The sequence below is a fragment of the Rhea americana genome, unplaced genomic scaffold, assembly GCF_003343005.1.
Source record: "Rhea americana isolate MKP2758 unplaced genomic scaffold, rheAme1 scaffold_203, whole genome shotgun sequence".
Classification (NCBI taxonomy): domain Eukaryota; kingdom Metazoa; phylum Chordata; class Aves; order Rheiformes; family Rheidae; genus Rhea; species Rhea americana.
Genome location: NW_028186184.1, coordinates 999,568 through 1,019,401, shown reverse-complemented (window position 1 = coordinate 1,019,401; position 19,834 = coordinate 999,568). Strand labels below are relative to the sequence as shown.

Genomic DNA, 19,834 nt, shown 5'->3' with positions numbered 1-19,834 from the left:
GCACTGGCAGCAGGAGTCGGGCTGCCGAGCGAAACGCCGAAAGAGGCAGCTCAGAGGCTCGGAAACGCCAGGCCTCTTCCCGAAAGTGCCTCGTGAGGCATAAAGCACTTGCAATTTTCTTTCCCTCCACCAAAAAAAGAAAAGGGGGACCCGAAGCAGTGGGGAAAACAGGCTGCTCGAGCGTGGGCCTTATCAGCAGGCGTGCAGCTCGGAAACGACGGCTCGGCCCGATAAGGGTGTTTCTGGTTGCCCTGATCYGCTCGCGCGTGCACGTTGGATGCACACCGCGGGGGCCGGAAGACCCGCGCCGCGGCCCCGAAGGTGCACGGGGGTGCGCGCACAGTCCACACGCAACTGAAGAGCTACGCGTGCGTTTAGCGTGGAAATCGGGGACACCCCTGCTCAGGGCACGTTGCCACTGGGTCTGGCGGTGTCTAAGCCCTTTTGGGGTGCAGGGCCGCTCGTGCCGGCGTCGCTACGTCTCGCCCGTTCCCGTGGAAGGGCCTGGCTTACGTGGGATAAGAGGAAAACACGAGGGGCTGGTGATGAGCGTTGTGTGTGCGCAGAGAGACGTGACCCGCTAGGGTCCGACGTGCCCTCTGGACAGAGGTGCCGGGGTGGGGGCTGTCGGTGGTGCTCATCTCACCTGGAAATTCGTTCTGCTCCCATCTAGCCCAAACTTGAGGGAAAGGGAGGGAGTGTGGCAGAAATCAGTGCTTCACCGCGGGAAGTCCCCGTGGCAGAAGAGTCAAGGAGGAGGAAATCACCGACAACCAGGAAAAGCCTCCTGTGTGCATCGTGCAGAGCCAAGGGCACGTGGTCTGTCCCAAAGCCACGGAAAATGAAGAAAGGAGCTTGTTTGCTTTGCTCACGCCTGGCTGTGACTTGCTGTCTTGCAAAAAAAAAAAAAAAGGTGCTTGAGGTTGACCTCTGCTGCTGCCAAGGGTCTGCAGGCCTTGCCTGSCTCGCTGCTGGTTTTGTGCAGGTTAAGAAACTTTCTTCCTCTTCACTTTACTCATCAGAGAAAATTGTTACCAGCCCTGGCAAGATACTGCTTGGCTCTGGGACAGGCTCGTGGGGACAGTCCTGAGAGGTGCTCCAGAGAAGTGGTCCATTTCTGAAATGAAATGCTTAATAATGGATGCAATCTCTTTAATGGCTTTACTCAATCACTCTCCTAATTAGTCGACAGGGAGGAGGATGCGGCAGAATTAGGCTTTTTCATACATAATTAAAGCTAATGGAAGCCCRAACACCAATGCAAATAAACACGCTGTGTAAATAAATACGGGAGGGATGGGGGCAGAGCACACGTGACTGCTGGAAGCCTCCTGTTGAGGTAAGAGGTATCTTCTTGCCTGCTTTTTTTACTGGCAAAAGGTAGTGGCTTTGGCGGGTGAGACAGATGGATGCAGCAAGTAAATGTAGATAGATATCATCATCCCCCAAACCCCCTGCTCCCCTCTTGTCTCCCCACGTGCTTCATCCCTCACCTGGATGGAGCAGACCCCAGCAGGTAATTTTGATCCTCTTGCCACCTAACCCCAAAAGCAACTGAAGAGACTTCTCAGGGACTCAACCAGATGGGAAGACCATAGGGATGAGTTTAACCAGGCAACGGTGGATCATGTGAGACCGATGTGTCCTGGACACTGCCTTGGCCTGTCCTGTGGTGTTCTGAGTTTGACATGTCCCTACTTGGGACCCAGCCCCAGAGTGGCAAATTGCTGTCTAGAAATGCTCCATTCTGGGCTTGTCCTCTGTCCCTTTTTATTTATTTYTTTACATCTCTTTTGTGGGTTAACCTTGCATTGAAGAAGAATGGATGGCATTTGGCCCACTCTTCCTCAGCAGGATGGATGCAGTAAAGGGAGCAGCTCACCCCCTTGCTCCAGCAGMCTTCACCCTACCAGGCTGCTGTGAAAGATTAGTTATGGACTACTTGGCAGTTGGCTCCTGATCCCGTTGAATATTGCTATAAGCTGGGAGGCACCTGCCTGGCCAGAGGGGACCTCTTGTGCCTACTCATTTCTGCTGTCAAGAGTGTTGAGGGACAGGTGCTGTCCCAGGAACGGCCATTCCCAAGGGAGGAGATGGTCAGATGGTGGCCGTGGTCCAAGCAGAGGGAGAGAGGTCTCTGTAAAAATGTCAACAGCTCTTCTCTGAACAGCATCATTGCAGGTTCCTGGCAGAGAGAAGTGAGGAGGGTCCTTGCATCCAGCCCTATCTCTCCTCCTGCCACCAACATGGTTCCTCTGGGCAGGGCCTGCTGTCAGCAGCACATTCAGTCTCAAATTCAGTGTCCTGCTCTGACATTAAACCTTAGCCTCTGTGAGCTGCTGAAATTTCATCCCAGGAGAGGAATATCAGCTTCCTTTCTGAGGACACAGGTGCCACCTGGCAGTGAGGTGACCTGTCTTAGGGGAATTGCACCCAGGTCCCTTCTGAAGGGGTCTAGATAACTCCAAAGAGAGCTGAAGGACAAGGTAACATCTATCAAGCTGAGCACTTACAGGACTGGGGAGAACATGAGGGAGTAAAGCTCTTGGACACCGGTAGCTGTCTGTAGGACTCTGTTTTGGTGTATTTTCCACRAAGAAACTTGCATTTGAGTCTGAATCCTGATCCAGATCTAGTGATTCAAACTCTGTACTGCTGTCAAGTGCTTAGACTGTTTCATTTCTTTCTGATGGCAAATATTTTGTGGGTATTGGTATCCCAAAGGACCAGCCTTTACTGCCATCTCATTTCTGKGGTACCTGCAGGAATACTGCGGGAGCAGAGTGTATTTGACCACCTCTCTGCATAAGCAGCAAGTATCATTATGGCTAATGACGGGCAGAGCAGTTTTCTTGCAGGGCACCTGACTCTGAGACCTGTCAAGGTCTTCAGAAAGCTTTGGGCAACCGAATTTGTTGAATGCTTTGTGGATGCTTTCACCATCCTCAATAAGTGGAGGTGCTAGTTGTCTTTTAGCAGGATCCCAGAAACAGMGATGGTTTGACATTCGTGGATTTAAGCAACTTGCAGCAAGACTAGAGAATACACTGAAGAAATCTGGCTTCCCTATGCAATGCCTGTCCCCCAGGTTCGAGAATAATTTAATATGGTGAACTGGAGACTTGAGAGCATCTGTAAAATRCCTATTCGCTCACTTGCCTTTCAGTGTGCTGGGCAGTGCCAGGGGCTCTAAGGGAGGTTTTGCATGAGGGTGGCCAAAACACGGGGAGGGTTGGCATTGCAATAAAATGTGGGCTTGTGGTGAACCATCTCCCAGGAGCTCATCTGTTGCAGGTTCAAGAAGGYTTGACCCAAGGGCTGAAGGCCAGAAGGTGCCCTGGCCTCATGTATAACAGYGAAGGCCTTTTATATCCTTGTGCCTGGAGCTTGGTTGGGACAGCGTTCCCATGTGTGCTGCATGGGGAGGTCTCACCTGGCCAGCAGTGCATCTGGGGCTTGTTTTTGGCAACTCAAGGCACTCCATCATCTTCCCAAGGCTTGGTGGGCTCGGGACGCGGCGGGGCCAGCRAGGCTGTCTGCAATGCTCTGGTCACCCATGAAGGATGAGCAGGTGCTGCTAACAGGGCTAAGTGCAATGCTTTCTGCCAGCTGCTGGTCTTCCAAATTGATATCGCTTGCCTGATACCCACTCCAAAAAAATGTTCTGTTCTCTCAAGGGAGCAGTAAATCCCCCGCCAGTGTGTGAAGTTTTGTGATGTGGATGTAAAAGGATTAGTGACATAACATGGTCTAAAGCAGGTTTGAGGTTGGCTTGGTTGTTCTCTGCAGGTTCATGGAGGCTTACCTAATCCTCTTGGGACACCTCGGTGCGCGCTTCCCACCGGACAGTCGTAGGGATGGGCCTGCACGAAGAACGGCCGATTTTTCTTTTTTTTTTTTTTTTTAAATCTATCAATACATTTCCTAGAAACAGACGTGTGGCAGAGGAGACTTTATTTGCTTGTGTTGCTGTGTTTCTCCGATTTTTCTTGGAAACACCAAAGGTCGCTCTAAGCTTTCACGGTTACCATGCGCCCGAGGAATCTGAGCGACACAGCCGTGAGCCCGAGAGCCCCAGGGGCTGCGATCCAGGGCGGCTTCGGGGCAGGGCTGCGCCAGCGGCGTCTGCTCGGGCTCACGGGCGCAGAGCTCGCCCAGGAGCCCGCTTTCCGCCCCGCTCCTCGTGAGGGCCTCCGCCAGGCGTAAAGCTCGGGGGACACGAAAAGGGAGCGGATACGCCGGTTTCTCGCACTTCGTGGCTCGGAGAAACTGAGCTCCCTTCTGGGAAGCCTCAAGATGCAGGCACCTGAGCACAGCCAGGACCAAAGGGTGCCGCAGTTGCCGTGATCAGTGAGGCACCTTCTGACAAGAGATGTTATCTTGGGTACTGCTGGGACCAGTAAGCTGAACTGGAAGGRGAAGGGGGAAAAATATATGTATATAATACACGTATCTATATATACATAAATATATTTCTATAAATTTGTACAATAGAAGGTGAGAGAATTTGCCAGCATAAGAGCTGTATAATGAGGACCGAGTCCGTCAACTGAAGCAATAAAAACACCTACCAAYTATTTTGAAAAAAACAATAAACAAAGCACTAGATAACACGGTAACGGGTGGGTTGAACTGCCATGTCCGTGCCTGGTTTTCTGACGCTGTGCTGCTACACRTAAAACCCCGGTTAGTGATTTTTTTTTTTTGCCTCACACGTCCGCTCGCTCTCGGCGTATGCCTTTGCCAAGCGGTGGGGAAGGGAGCGTCCGTGCTCTTTCCCGGTCCAGCAAACGTCCCAGAGGTGCCAAAGGGAATTGAGCTCGAGGAAGGAAGGAAGGAAGGAGAACGCACTGTTCAAAGCAGTTTGCGTCGAGGAACGCATTTTGGACTCCAGCATCCTAAATGAAGTGCAATGACTTCACCAGAGCCAGCAATTAAGTATCCCGAAGCCAACAACTAATTATCCGCGGCAGAAGCGCGACGGGAYGCGGCGTGTGTGCGCAGTAACCCTGCAACCACGCCAGGCCTCACCTGCAGGTCAGCAGAGTCCTCAGATAAAATTGCTGGCCAAGAGAATCGTGGCCAAAGGTGGGGCCAAGATTACTTTTTGCTTGGAAACCGCTTGAGCACCGAGGTCTGCTCGAAGGTTTCCTCAGCCCTCGAGCCGGGAGGGGAGCCGTGCTCCAAAAGAAATCACGTAGATTAAGGGGACCGTCAACTTGTCGCAAAGTCCCTGTTCGTAATGCCTTTAATCTGGCTGCATGAAATTATGGGTGATTCAAATGCATGTAAGTAGAAAAACTACTGCTAAAGCTGCTGAGTACAATAAACCAGCTGCCCTAAGCCTGGGCAAACCTTGCACCACCAYCCGGCACGGGGCTCCCAGCCGAGCAGAAACCACCCGCGGGCCGCCGGGGCGGGGAGAAACATGCAACCCAGCTGGACGTTACAGGCGTGCCGGACAGATGGGGAACACTTAGCCCTTTGCTGGAGCCTTGGTGTCCTGCTCCTGCGCCCCAGGAGCCCCACGGGGAGCGAAAGGAGGAAGGTCTTGGTGGAGCCGCGTACCCCGGATAAGAGCCCTCCGGAGACGCGTGGAGTGAATGCGAGGGAGAGCGTGCGCTCTATATTTAGCTTTTTGGTAATGTTAAGGACTTCTGCCTTTTCGTTCGCTTCGTAAGAGATGGGGTTGGTTGGCATTGCAGCCCGTCGGAGGGAGTCCGGCCGGGGACGGGCAGCGTCGGAGCTGCACCTGGGCCAAGCAGCCCCCTGGGGCTCCCTCGGCTCCTCCCCACCAAAGCCAAGCAGCAAACGCCAGGCAAAATCCCTCTCGCTYAGCTCTCGGGGAAAGCGAGCCAAGGCTGGGGGCTGCACCCGCCCTTCAGCCCCAGCAGGAGCCGGAATGAACCAGGTGGCTTTCGGTTTGCATCCCTGTCCAAGCTTGGACTGATTTTCTTTGTTGAAAAAAATATTTCTGCACAGATATCAAACCGGGAAAATTTGAGGCCATGGACGTTTCTGGTGCAGTTACAGGTGGCTGGAGAAGGGTGGTTGAGCAAAAAATGAGGTTTCAGCCTGGCCTGGGCTGGGCAGCAAAGGGCCAGTGTGCACACGCCGTAGGGCAACGGGGGAGTCAAACGTACCTCCRAAGCGCAGGGCTATCGGCAGAGAGGTATTGGGATGCTTCAGGGTTTTCCGTCTTGGAAAAATGCTAGAATAGGGAAGGAGAGGGAAAAATGAGCATTGCAGGGGTGAGGGGGAAAAAAAAGCAAGTTAAAACAGAGCTTTGAGCGGTGCTTGACAGATTATCTGTCTCATGCTGCCCTCTTTATCTGCTTGTATTGGAAACACTGCGAAACTGAGATCACGTTTCCTTACACCGCTGGCCTGCGCCCAGCGCAAAGGGACAGTATTGCCACCATAAAAATAAGCAGCTACTATCGCTTATGCCAGGCTGTGCCTGATGCACACAGACTTAAGTTATCTTTAGATGCCAAAATCTTTGGAGGTGCGCCCCCATCCAGAGACCTCTCCCAAAGCTCAAGGAGAGGAGAGTCTCCACAGAGCTCAAATGTTTGCTTTCCCTCACAAATGCTATAGGAAAAGATCTGCTGCACGGGAAAGCACTGGAGGGAAAAAACAAGATCATTTCATAGCTTTTCTTCCAAGCTGTGTGCTTCACTTTTGGTTCACGGCAAGAAATGCGGCAGAGAAACCGGCATCTCCAGTCCGAGGCTTCTAACACCAAGAAGTAACTTGAACTCYACCAAGCCAAAGATCTCAATGCTTATTTCTTTGGAAACTGTTTATCTCAAGTATTTCTGAGAGATTCTTGATGCCACAGTGGAAAAAACAAGTAATAATATTTAAAGAGCACCGGCTCATTTTCTCTGGAYGATCTCTGGAGTCCTCTCCGTCTTTGTCTTACGAAGACCTGAGCTGCTTACGGTGCCCCCCTGAGTCTCATGAAGAAGCTGCTGTGACTTGCACCAGCCGAGGGGCTCAGATTCTCACTGCAAACTTCAGTATCTGAATTGTGACAAATTGTATACGTATGTTTTTTTTCTTTTTGCACATGTGCTGTTTGGCGTAAGCGTTTCTAGGGGTGGCAGTAACCTCCAAGTTCACGCATAGGGGTTTCCRTCACATTTCGGACTGTCGACGTCCTAAAATCTGGACCGAGGAGAGCGTTGCGATTTCGTTTGCGAAATCGGTTTCGCGATTTCGAACCGGGGCGAAGGCGGGAGCCCCAGGAGCTTTGGAAGCTGCGTACTGGCGCCCGCTGGCCGCCGGGTTTGTGCGGGTCGGTGGTTTGGTCGTAGACGTCTTCGGTAGAGCGAGTTAAGGCTCTTGCAAGCAAGACAGGACGTTCTCGTGGGGYCGACGGTATCGAGGACTCCCGGCTGGTCACGCTGAGGCACCACGGGCAGACAAGCCCTGCAGAGAATTAGGCTTAACTCAGGCTATCCCCACATGTACCTGCCCTTAGCGTTACCCCCGTACCGCCGGCAGCCCGCGGCCGGCCGGGGCGGAGGACTTTGCTGCCGGAGCTTCTCACGCCGCTGCGTCCCTAACGCGACCCCCTGGTTTCCCTGTTCCTCGGGGGGCAGAAAGGGTAACTCAGCCCTCTGGGCTGTTTCCATGAATTTGCTTATTATTATTTGTCCTGCAGCCAGTCTCAGGAACTGTTACTGAGAGGGACGTGGGACTGCTGGTACGAACGAAGAGCCCTTGGCCCCGTGACTTCCGGAGCGCGAGAGCGAGAGGCGTCCGCGCTCCCCGCAGCGCTGACGTGGCCGAGCCCTGACTCTGCAGGCATTTCGAGTAGCAAGGGGACGTGCAGGGGGGGCGGATTATAGCCCTCACGCTAATGGCCCTCATGTGATTTGGGGATTTTCAGGCYTCTGCACAAACCCGTGAGGCAAGAACTCCCTCAGACAAATCCTCGGTGCTGACATTACGAAACCTGGCCCTCGGGGAAAAAAATAAATAAATAAAAAAAAGAGGCCCTTGCAAAAAAAAAATAAATTAATTAATTAAAAAAAAAGAAGTGCAGCATTTATGCTTTTCTAATTAGTCTCTACCCATTGACCCGGCTTTCTCAGGGAAAGGTAAATACAGAGAAATGGCTTGCCCCGAGCGCGAGCCCGAGGGGCTGGGACACGGACGTGCTAGGTGCTTGCAGAGGGACGAGCGTACCCACCCGGTTTTCTTCTGCTGACGTAGCGAGCGACGCCGACKAGTTTAGAAGTGCAGGAAAAACCACAGAGGGTTTAAAATGAAAAACCGTACTCCACGAAATATTACATCCGTCCCCGATTTTGCCTGCCCGACCATCGCTGTGCTTTACAGGAAAACTCATCCRCGCGGGACCGTGAGGTCTCAGTGCAGGTGCTGCAAGAAAACGGAGTTGTTTCAGAGAAGGAGCGGGTTGCCTTGTCGATCTTGCGCCTATCATCTCCTTTCTTACCAGAGGAAGAACAACTCTTTACTCCAGGGAAAATAGAAATGTGAGGAAAAGGGGCAACTGGAGGCACCTAACCCTGCCACCAGCTCACAGAAGATCAAAATACTGCAAAAAGTGCTTCCCTGTCTCACTTTTTCATGCCTGGGAATTTGGTAAGAAAGCACTAAGGGAAAAAAGGGGAGGCCCTGGGGTGAAGTGACATAGCAGAAAGAGAGGCAGAAACCATGTGCAGTAAGTCTGGAAAAAAAGAGAAAGACTGGAGAAGTTTAGGAGCTGGTAGGTTAAAACCTTGTTTGAATTTCTCTCTGAGGGCTGGTGCCTATGGTATTTCAGGCCAGCAAACGCCCCGGGTGAGTGCACGTCCCCCGGGGTCATCACCACCAGCCCCTGCACGCATCTCCAAGTCGAGCGACTGGGTGGCTTAAGGGATTAATTTTGGGAAACGGGCATTTTAGCTGAGCCGGTTCCCCGTTGGCGAGCTTTGATGGTATTTCTCGGGGCTTGCGGCGGCGTGGGAAAGCGTGTGTGGGCATTGCTGACTCGTGCTAATCACTGCAGCGCTGGGAAGCTCGTCTGCATTTTACAGGGGTTTCGGAGGACTTGAAACRTGCTCTGTTGAAGGCTAACTTCTGTTGCCACAAATAAACCAGAAAAGCACYGTAGAAACTGGCCCCTGGCTCCACGAACAGGGGCCTCATGTCCTGGACGATGCCCAGGGACATATTGAACGCACGTGGAGAACGGCGATAAGCAGGTGAAGATACAGGTGACTTGGCACGAGGAGGGTCGGAGGTTGCTTAAGGGGCTTGCTATTTTTCAGAAGGTTCRGGGCTCTGTTTTAGGACATGCTTGTGCTCTGACAGGCCTTCTCCACACTTGTGAATCAAAGTATGCCACATTTTTCTGCTTAACTTGATGACAGCATCTTACAGGGTTGGGATAGTCAATTCCCAAATAACTTACAATCCTTGAAATTTAATAGTTTGCAAAACARTATCTGTTTTAAAGTCTTATGAGTTATGCTAGTAACTCCGCTGTCTTCTGCCTTAAGCTGAATTTCTTCCAAAAGGTCCCTGTCTGTCACAGGGACACTTTTCTCTTAGGTAATTTTTCAGGCCTATGATCTACGTCCCACAGCTGAAAGCCTGGCGTCAGGCTGATGGCAGAGATACCCAATACACGCGGCAGATGATCCCCCTCAGCTCCGCTCGGGTTTCTGCGGTGTTTACGGACACGTCGCCGGCGGCCAGCTGAAAGCGATAGCTTCGAAGTTTGCTCGAACGGGCCCTAGCGACGCGCGCGAGAGGAGCTGTGGTTTGGCAAAGCCCGGCGGGAAAAACGAAGCTTCACCGGCRACGTCCTCTCCTGCGCCTGCGAATTTGATCGATGGCCCCGAGGACGGTTTCCGAGCGGGGCACGTCCTTCCCAAGCAGGGCGTGCTGCGGCTGGCGCGCGCTGGCCGGCACGTGGCAAGCCCGTCGGGAGGCGAGAGGCTCTGCAGGCACCCTTGCGGGGTGCTCGGCCCAGGACTGCAGCAGCTTTCGTGGGGGCGACGCTAGCTGTCCCCCTCGCACTGCCACCGGCTCCTGGGGCACCCGGCCAGCTGTGGCCTCCAGGGGACTGCGGGTCTCTGTGGAGCCCTCATGGGGCTGTGGGACCACCACAGGTCTATGGGCCTCCATGGGGCCCTCATGGGGTTGTGGGGGCCACCACAGGTCTATGGGTCTCTTTGGAGCCCTCATGCAGCTGAGAGGCCACCGCAGGTCTATGGGTCTCTGTGGAGCCTTCTTGGGATTGTGGAGCCACCACAGGGCTATGGGTCTCTTTGGAGCCCTCATGCAGCTGAGAGGCCACCACAGGTCTATGGGTCTCCATGGGGGCCTCATTGGGATTGTGGAGCCACCACAGGGCTATGGGTCTCTTTGGAGCCCTCATGCAGCTGAGAGGCCACCACAGGTCTATGGGTCTCCATGGGGGCCTCATTGGGTTGTGGGGCCACCACAGGTCTACAGGTCTCCRCAGAGCCCTGACGGGGCTGTACGTCTCTGTGGGGCTGTGGCGGGACTGTGAAGAGCTGTGGCCCAGTGGCGCTGAAGTCCCAAGGAGTGGGATGGGGAGTCAGAARCCGGCGCTGCCAGGCTGCCTCCCTCGGCTCGCTGCAGCCGGTCTGCGGTCTCGAATGCCTCAGCGGACGCCCAGCATGCTTCCCCGCGCGGCCTTTCGCAGCRAGGCCCCCTTTCATCCTGCAAACGACCCCGATCTCAGCAGAGAGAGGAGTGTGCCAGATAATTCAAATTCCTGTGAGATGAAGTAGAAGTCAAACGCTTTTTTTCAATTTTTTGTTCCGAGTTGCAATCARCTGCCTTTAGCACGTTATTGCTTTTTTCAAACGCAGGATGGGATAAAATGTTTGGTATGTCAGCCCTGAACCACAGTACTATGAGAGCGCCTCGAGGCACATGAATATATACATGAGCCAGAACYGCGTGCAGCAGGAGTCATTGCAGAAGGCCTCGCTCTCTGCAAGCAAACACAGCTCTTYGGCTAGAGCAAGGGCTGTGAAGGGGCCGGACAAACTCGCACTACATTGCAACAAGAAATCTGTGCTGCAAGCATTAGTTGCAATTAGTTTACAACACAAAGTATTTCTTGGGATGAAATTAGGCTTTCTTTACTTTGGGGGCTTTCTAAACAAAAAAAAATGTCTTTTTGCTTATTACTTTAAAGGTCAAGCTCAAACTAAGCATTAGGAGCGAAGGCCAAGAGAACAGGAGAGGAAAGATGCGATCTCCGCAGCATGCTGCAGGTCTCTCCTCTGCAAGGCCAGCTCGCGCCGCAGGCGGTCGGGGATGGAAGCGCCTGGGAGCTGTTAATTTTTTCCCCACGGAAGGYGAGCGGCCTGCTGAGGGAAGGCTGCCCAGGTCCGGGGAAGGCGCTGGAGGAGGCACCACCTCGAGTTGCTCCAAGAAGGGGAAAGCAGAACTGCTGGGTGGTAGCTGCYGGAGTGGTATCGGCCTGTTCCGGTTTCCCAAGTCCCCAGGGGATCTGTGAGCACGGAGTCACGCCAAAGAGACCGTTTGCTTCCACGAGTGAYGTAAGGTCCGTAATGCCGCTCGGGTGCGGCGTCTCACGAGGCGCTAAGTCTGGAAATTATCCAGCGTGGCAAAGTCCGGCCCTTAGATCTCTCCGCGCGTCTCTATTTTCACCGGTATATTTATGTCCCTAGCCCCTCGCTTTCCCCCTTAAAAAAAAAGCACTAAGCTTGCCCGTTGCCAGAAGAGAGGCCGTGCGGAGGAGGAAAAGAAAAGAAATGCGACTTGGGGTGGAAGGTGTCAGGAGGAGAGAGGCCAGCGGTGCCCCTCGCGCAGGCGCCCGCGCGCCGGCGGTCTCGCCCCGGGGGGCTGCTTGCTCCCACCGGGCACACGGGGAGTGGGGCTGCGCCGCAGCGATTCGGAGCAGGGCTGCAGGTGGTGCCCAGACACCGCAGGACGTGCTCCAGCGTAAGGCGAGGAATTCCCCGCCACCAGTTTTCGCGTGTTGGCTGCATGAGAGAGCCGGAGGGAGGGACGGGACGGTTGCGGTCRGGATGAGCAGGCGCGCTCCAGCCCTGGCTGCGCGGAGCAGTTCGAGATGGGCTCATACTTCAAAACCGACCTGCTTTTAGGGGCTGCCAGGAGGACCAGAGCCCACCAGCTCACGAGCTRGGAGCAGCCGCCAGCGCCGACCCAGGAGACCCCCAGTTTGGGGAAGCAGCGGGCTGGGGAGATGTTGCAGGCCTGGTGTCCCGCATCCAGCTCTTTCCTGGCCCACAAGCGCCATCTCTTGGAGCTCTGCTGAACATTTTCAGTCTCTGTTTTGGACGGGACTCGGTTTGCGACGCTCGTGCCCGCTTCCTCGAAAAGCTGAGCCGACACTTAGTGTTTTGCTTGCTTTCGGGTACGAGTGAGTCGCTGGGGCAGGGTTCGAGGGGGTACAAATCGGTGAAGTTTAGGCTACTCTGCCACCAAGCAGARGGGCCCCAAAGGTCCCATCTCTGCTGATGGGCTCGTCCGTGCAACCCCATCCCTGTGGGCAYGTCAGGCAAGGCCACGCTTTCGTTGCTTAGGTACTTTGGGTTGGGTGAAAACAACCCAGCTGTCCACAGGGCAGCAGGAGCTGGGGCTCCCCTTGCACCACACTGCCTCCGGTGTGCCAGTGGCTTCACCGCCCACGTTGCAGTACCCGGGACCTCCTCCTCCTCCTGTGAGAGGTCCTCACCAGCTCAACCCCAGCCTCAGCCCCGTGGTGCCCGCACCATCCCAGCTCCCCGCACCCTGCCCCGGCACTGCTGGACGGAAAGCATTTCCACGTCCCAGCCTTGGGGATYGGAGAGCCGCAGGGCTGGGCTGCTGCTGAGCTTGCTTTATTGCCACAGGTGCCAGGTTGCACCGCTCTCCCATCKGCCCTTGGATTTTGGTGTCGCCGGCCCTAGAGCAGCAGGCAGGAACCATGGCCACACTCCTGCCCCATCTCGGCGCTGATCTGCAAAAGAGGCAGAGGAGATGGTAGTGGTGATGGTGGTGGCGATGGCAATGGTGGTGGTGGTGCTGGTGGTGAAGGGGGCGAGTGTTACTTTGCAGCCTCAGGAAACCCGGCGGGGGGGGGGGTCTTGTATTACCTGCTGGGCACAGTAGAGGGGCGGCGCGTTGGAGGGGCAGCAGGTAGAGGCGAAGTCRGCCCTCTGCTCCGCCAGCTCTGCCAGGCGCTGGGGGCTCGCGCCTCCTGCGCGCTGCTTGAAGGTCTCCGTCAACCTGGTGTTTTGGGAGAGGACAGGTGTCAGGGCCGCGGCTGGGCAGTAGGTGCCTGGTGGCCACCGCTGCAGCCTCCATCACCCGTGCTTTTCCTGCAGTCCTTACCTCTTCTTGAAGTCGAGGAAGTCCAGCTTGGTGTACTGGCCACACAGCTCGTCGGCCTTGGCCAGAAAGGTGAGGAGCTCGCCTTTCACCTGCTGCTTCTGTGGGCCAATATATATGTGTGTATATATATATATATATATATGTGTGTGTGTGTATATGTATGTATATATGTGTGTGTGTGCATGTGTGTGTATATGTATGTATATTTTGGAAGGGGTTTCGGGGGGCGCTGGAGGGGTCCGAGCTGGCGGGCACCGGCGGGCCCCCCTCCTTGCACCCACCTTGCCGTCGAGGCAGGCGGAGGCGTCCTTGGCGGCGCAGCACTCCCTGCGGACCTCCTTGCAGGYGTCGTAGAGCTTGCTGAGGAAGACGTCGGGGACGCTGGGGTGCCGCCGCGCCAGCTCGAACAGGTACCTGCAGGAGCGCTTGGGCTTAGGCGAGCCGCAAGCGATGGACACCCGCCCCCGGCCCCCGCARTCCTGGGGTCTGCGTGGGGCTGCTCTTCACCATCCTCTGCACCCACACTCCGCTGTGGCCACCCACCAGGCCCCGGCAATTGCAATTCGGGTGGCGCTGCCCGCCGCCCGGGGCCGCTCACCTGGAGGAGTGCAGGGCCCCGTCCGCACTGCACAAGTGCGCGTTGGTCGGCTCCTGGAGCTCCGGCAGCTGGGGGGACTTGGCCGGCTTCAGGGCAGAGATGCAGAAGTAGTTTTGCATCACGTTCTTCCCCTTGCAGCAGTCGGCAAACCGCTCGTCCTTGGCCGCGAGCGCCTCGCAGACCTTGGCCGTGTGCTCCGACAGCTGGGAGAGAGGAGTGAGCACATGTGTTGGCGCGCAACGAGGGAAGCCCCGGTGGCTGGGGGTGCTGCCACCTCCTCGTCTGGAGAAGGTGCTCCAGGAGCACCGGAGGGGGGACTTGGGAGGTGGTTTTGGCCAGAGCACCTGGCCAAAGGGGCAGCGCCGGGGCCTTCCTACCTTCCTGTGCATGCAGTCCTCAGCCATGGAGCCGCAGCACTGGGCGGACACCTTGGCGGCATCTTCTGCTAGGGGGAAAATTTCCTCAAATGAAGCACTTGGTATCTTCTGGGCAAACATTGTTAGGTAGCTGGACGGACACAAAGCGTAAAAGGGACTTTTAGGTATTTCAGCTCCTCGTTCCCCTGGCCTACCCGTGAAGACCCGGTGCGGATTTAAAGCCTCAGTGTCTCCTTACAAGATCTGCTTAGCTTGTCAGGTGGCCAGAAACCAGAACCCTCCCTCACTGTGACTTTGAGGGGCCACGTGTATTTTTGTCAAACCGTGGAAGGAAACTGAAGCTTCTCATCCCTTTCCGGGGAGGCCGAAGCGGGCAGCGGAAGGAGGAGCCTGCCCATGGCGATGCCCTGCGGAGGGGTGGCGGTGGCGAGCACCGAGCACCTCCGCGGACCGCAGACCTCGGGCGGAAAACGCCCTGCGGGCAGGAGCCACGCTCCCGAGCAGGAAAGCAGGTCCCGGTCTGAGCAGCGCTGAAGTGTAGAAGGGACCGTCCCCCCCTCGTACCTGAACTTCATCTTGTCCTCGCCATACGCCGCGAAGCGGGAGCAAGCCCTGTGTGACAGGAGAGTGAGCAGGGAGAGGGTTTTTCTTTCCAGTTTCTGCAACAAGAGGGAGAACATGTGCGTGAGGTGGCAGCACTGGTGGCGGYGGTGCCCCAAGCCACCCCGGGCATCCCAGGGCTTTGACCAGCCTCGTTCAAAGCCATCTTCACCTCCAAAAGCTGGCGGGGGGCAACGGGGGCGGGGGGGTGTTTCACCTCTTTCAAGAAGCAGACGGTGGGCGYCGGGGAGATGCAACACGTGGAGACCATGGAGAGGAAGCTCCTGGCGGAGCCCAGCAGCACGGGCAGCGGCGCCTGGCCATAGTTGCTGGCGTACTCRTAGAGAAACCTGCGGGAGAGGCGGGCTGCCCTGGAGACCTCGCCAMCGCGGCCGGYGACCGGGCGCTCTGCTCCCCRCCGCGTGGGCTTTTGGGGGCGTCAYGGCCGCGGGGGGACATGCACGGTGGGATGTCACCCCTCCACCGGCATCTCCTCGGGCTTCAGTGAGCCCCGGCTGATTGCATCAAGCGGGGCACTTTTTTTTTTGTTTGTTTTGTTAAATCTGGGCTTGCAAAGTAGCCGCGAGGCGACTTCCAGGAGCGAGCGCAGAGGGCTTCAGCGCTCACCTGTCGGCRAAGTCCTTGGGGTCCTTGGCGAAGTCGGCGCAGAGCTCGTCGCCGGYCGGCTCGGCGTAGTGGGGCAGCTCCCGGGGCGGGTGCTGCAGGGCGGCCAGGCAGAGCTTGCGCTCGAGGCCTGTGTGGACGCAGCAGGCGCCCGTGCCGGCGTGCCGCGGGAAAGGCGCGTTGGCGTCGCAGGACTTGGCCGACAGCGCCGACGACTGCAGGGCGCAGAGGGAAGGGGAGTGAGAGGGCAGCTCGAGGGGGGTTCACCAAAGCCCTCCCTCGGGGCTTTTTTTTTTTTCTCTTCTTTTCCTTAACCTAAGCACTGACGATCTCTGCCGGGGGACAAAATTTTAATATGTTGGGAGGATAAATCCCATAGACCTGGAATTTCTACTTTTGGGCACATCTGCTGTCCGCAGCCAGCTCAGCCCCTGGAGACCTCATAGCACGTGGCTGAAAAACCAGGCAGAAAYGAGCTCTGTGGGACGTTAGCTGCCCGAGGCTGGAAGCTCTGTGCCCCACTTAAGTGTTTCCTGCTGGCTGCCCTTTATTTCTGCAGAGCGCCACCGAGTTTTCCTTGACCTACCCCAGCGTCGTAGCACGAGGGGTCGGCGTCCTCGGCGCAGCAGGTTTCGGCCAGCGAGACTATCTCGCGCACCAGGTGGCTGATCTCCTCGAAGGTGGCGTTGGAGAACTTCTTGCTGTTCATGATAATTGTGCTGGGAGCAAACAGAAGAGGAGGAACCCGTGGGATTTTGTGAGGGAAAAACATTTTGGTTTCTTAAAAATCGTATCAACGTCCACATGCCGGAAGGCGATTTAGGAATACGGCCTGGATGGGGGCAGCTTTGGTGCAACCCCCTCGTTTGCCTGGGCTGGCCGCTCCGGCAGCCGCCTGCGCTGCTCCGCGGGAGGCTTTGTACCGAGGGGCTCGGGAGGCTAAAGCAGATACCAGCGCTCAAAAATCGCATCCTGGATCCTGCCCGGCCTCAGGCTGGAGGCCGAGGTTTTCCAAGGAAGCAAAGGGCGGTAGGCGCCACCTCCTAGGATTATAACTCTTAAYCATTTGGGCACCTAAAAGGGTTTGAATGGGTCAAGCGAGAAGCAAACTTTTCTCCTGTGATCTGGCTCATTGAAAGCAATGGCAGTCCTCATCTGCAGAGAGCGAATAAATCTTCCTGTTCTTATGTATTTCGTTCCCCCAACCCCCCTGGTCATGGCTTAGGTGCTGAACTTCCCAGGTGGGTGAACGTTGTAGGAAATACGTACAGGGCTCGGAAGTCATCCTTCCCCATGGTCCTGTACTCCTGACACACTTTGTCCCGGACATAGTCTTTACCTGTAAGCCCAGAAAAAGAAGAGCTCGCGGTTGGGCCCGGCGGGGTGCAGCGGAGGTTCGGGCGGCCTCCCGCCCCGCGCCTCCCCGGGCGCTGCCGTCGCCACGCTCGCCTCGCAGCCCTGTTTCTCAGAAATCAAGCCAACAAGTGTGTGGGGTTTTTTGWGTTTTTTTTTTCTTTTTTTGCAAGCAGAAACTGTCACCACTGCATGGAGCAGCCTGCTTCCACACAGGGTGGGGGAAGACCAGAGCAAGCAGCTCCCGCGGCCGGGTGCTCTGCGGGAGGGAGCGCGATGGGTGCAGCGAGGTTGCTCGCTAAGCTCTCCTAGGGGTGTGCTAAGCTCTGGGCTGCAGGGCAGCTCGGGGAAGCCTGGGGAGAAGAGTTACGGGACTGGGAATGGGCTGGAAGCCGCTGGGGTGGCCAGGTGCACAAGACGCTGGAAATACCTCATGAGGCCTCGGGATGCTTTAGGCTGCTGAGGTGCCCAAACCATTTCTTAAGGGAGGATTTGAGCTCCTGAATAGCTCAGCTGGTCCCTGAAAAAGTCACTCTTGGTTTATAGGTGTTAGTTTGGTTTGAGTTTATGGCTTCTCTTCTCATTTCAGTTTCGAACCGCGCTGCAGTCCCTGGGAGGTGGAAAGCAGCTGCTAGCGTGCTGCAAACCAGCAGAGGATGCTCTTGGGGCGTGTGTTTTGGGAAGTGGCTGCGGTGCTGCAACCCTCATGGGCTAATTTGATAGTGATTATGCGAGAGGGAGAGAGAAAACCTGCGAGAGAAACCAGGCAAACCAGCAAGGAAGTTAGCTAGCCCCCCGCCTGAACTACAGTCATTTTTTTTTACATCTGAAAGCGAGACATGCTGTGTCCCTAGTGTCCCTAGACCTGGCCATGGCGGTCAGGGGCAGGCAAAGAGCAGAGAAATCACTGATGAAATAGTCATGGCCATGACTATATAATGATTATTCATCCCTTGAAGATGGTATCGATTTTGTTACTGGCTGCACTGGGCAGACTTTGGTACCAGCAGGRTAAATACAGATATCGTGCTGGCAGAAATCCCGTAACTTTGATGTGACCTTTCCAGGGAGTTTCGAAATGGGAAAGATATTTGCAGGGAAACTGTGAGGACACTTCTGAGAAGAGGCTGGGGGCAGAGTTGGGGGAGTGAGAAGCTTTCCAAAAGGCCCTTTGCTCCTGATTTGCAAAACCTTTTGGAAGCAGGATTTGCCAGGCTCCTGTCCCTGCTGCTTTCGATGCYGGTGCGGGACTGCAGCAGAGCCCCCAGGAACCAAGGCAGCAACCTTGACAGGGCTTTTGGGGGGAGGTTTGAGGCTGCCTGCAGAGCTGGGATGGGAAGCAAGCGTTCGCGCGGTGCGTGGCTTCTGCCTGAGGGCTTTTTTGGGGGGAAACGGCGCTTGCCAAGGGTGGCAAGCATCCGGCCCTGGCGATGAGGCTGGCGAGCACCGTGATGGGAGATGCCGCACGAGTACGAGCTCTTCCCCRCCAGCGGCAGCTTTCGGGGCCAGGACACGCCTGAGCAAGGCTCTTACCTCGGTGCTCGGCGTGAGCCCAAGCCACCAGCAGCAGCAGGACCAGGGCGCCCCTCATGCTGCAGTCRGGCCCCGGCCGGGGGAGCGGCTGTCGTGCGCGCTTTGCCCCTCGTGGGCCCTGCTTTGCGGAGAGCGGCGCTGGAAGCGCCAAGCCCGGCGTTTATATTGAGTTGCTGCGCGTTACCTGGTGAATGATTAATGCCGCCRAAGGGGCAGCGGGCGAGCATCCTTGGCCTGCTGGAGATAGCGTGGCCTGACCGGCAAAGGCAAACACACATCGCGGGCTGCCAGCGCCCCCAAAACCCACAGCGGCTTTAATAATTAACTGTGGGAAATAGGTGCTTTGGGAAAAAAATAGATACTTTGGTGAAAAAAAAATAGATGCATTAGTAAAAAAATAGATGCATTGGGAAAAAAATAGATGCATAGTATGAAACAGATGCTGGGGGATCTTTGACGGTTTTTCTCTGCCTTTGATTTAATTATCGGTGCCACGCACAGGACAAGGAAGGACAGGCAGAGGGGAGCGCGTGACCTGCGTCGCGCGAGTGCAGAGCAGCGTGCCGTGAGGCCCATAAATGCTCCTCCCGACCCGCGTGCGCTCTTCCGGGCGTCGAGGCTGCGGAGCCCCGGGGAGGAGGAAAACCCGCCGTGGAGGCAGGCAACGCCTGCCCGCCGGCTTTGCCTCTGGGAGGCCGCCGGGGCGCCTCRTTTGAGCGCCACGGAGGAGAAACCCCCGACGGGGGGCTGCTGCAGTGCCTGGCGCCGCCCCGACACTGCCGCCGGCCGGGGTGCCGGGTCAGGGTGACCGCCAGCGCCACGCCGAAACGCTGGCCAGGGGCCCTGGGGCCCTTCCTTCCTCCGCCCGCGCTCCTGCTGGGCTGGGGAGGGCAGCCGAAATGTTGTCCAGTGCACGGAGCGTTTTTTTTTTTTTTTGGCGACCTGCAGCTCCTGAAGAATAACGGCATCGCGAAACACGATGCGTCTTTGGCAGTCAGAAGAGTTTGCAGCCTGTTAGAGAAGAGCTGACTACTTGATTACTAGGTGCTAGTGGTATAAACCCAGACAATAGGTTATTTGGGTGTAAACACAATTTTTTTTTTCTTTTTCTCTTGTCTGACTCTCCTCTGAAATTGAAGCTGTAATTTCACAGCAGCAGTGCTGCAGAATCACCACTCGTTTGAGGTATTTTTAGCAGAAATGCAGGTGTCTGTTAAAACACATTTAAGATAATTGCTCGTAAAATCGTTGCARATCAAGAGGAGGCTTAACAACATATCAAGCAGTGAAACGGGATGTGAAAAATTGCCYGCTGTCTGAGCTCGCTGCCCTCTTTCCCCTTGCAGCTTTGCAGCCGGGGCATTTCTCGGAGAGGGGCGAGTCCATG

At 55.9% G+C, this 19,834-nt stretch overlaps 1 protein-coding gene across 1 annotated transcript; it reads right to left on the bottom strand.

The window, feature by feature from the left end:
* Window positions 1-12,934: 12,934 nt before the first annotated feature.
* Window positions 12,935-18,505, bottom strand: GC (GC vitamin D binding protein). The gene is made up of 12 exons (XM_085304149.1): window positions 18,448-18,505; window positions 16,831-16,900; window positions 16,148-16,280; window positions 15,565-15,776; window positions 15,155-15,287; window positions 14,902-14,996; window positions 14,338-14,467; window positions 13,961-14,163; window positions 13,644-13,776; window positions 13,363-13,460; window positions 13,125-13,257; window positions 12,935-12,988 (listed from the first exon to the last, which is right to left on the bottom strand). The coding sequence occupies exons 1-12, from the start codon at window positions 18,503-18,505 to the stop codon at window positions 12,935-12,937; spliced, it is 1,452 nt and encodes a 483-aa protein (XP_085160275.1).
* Between the last annotated feature and the right edge of the window lie 1,329 nt (window positions 18,506-19,834).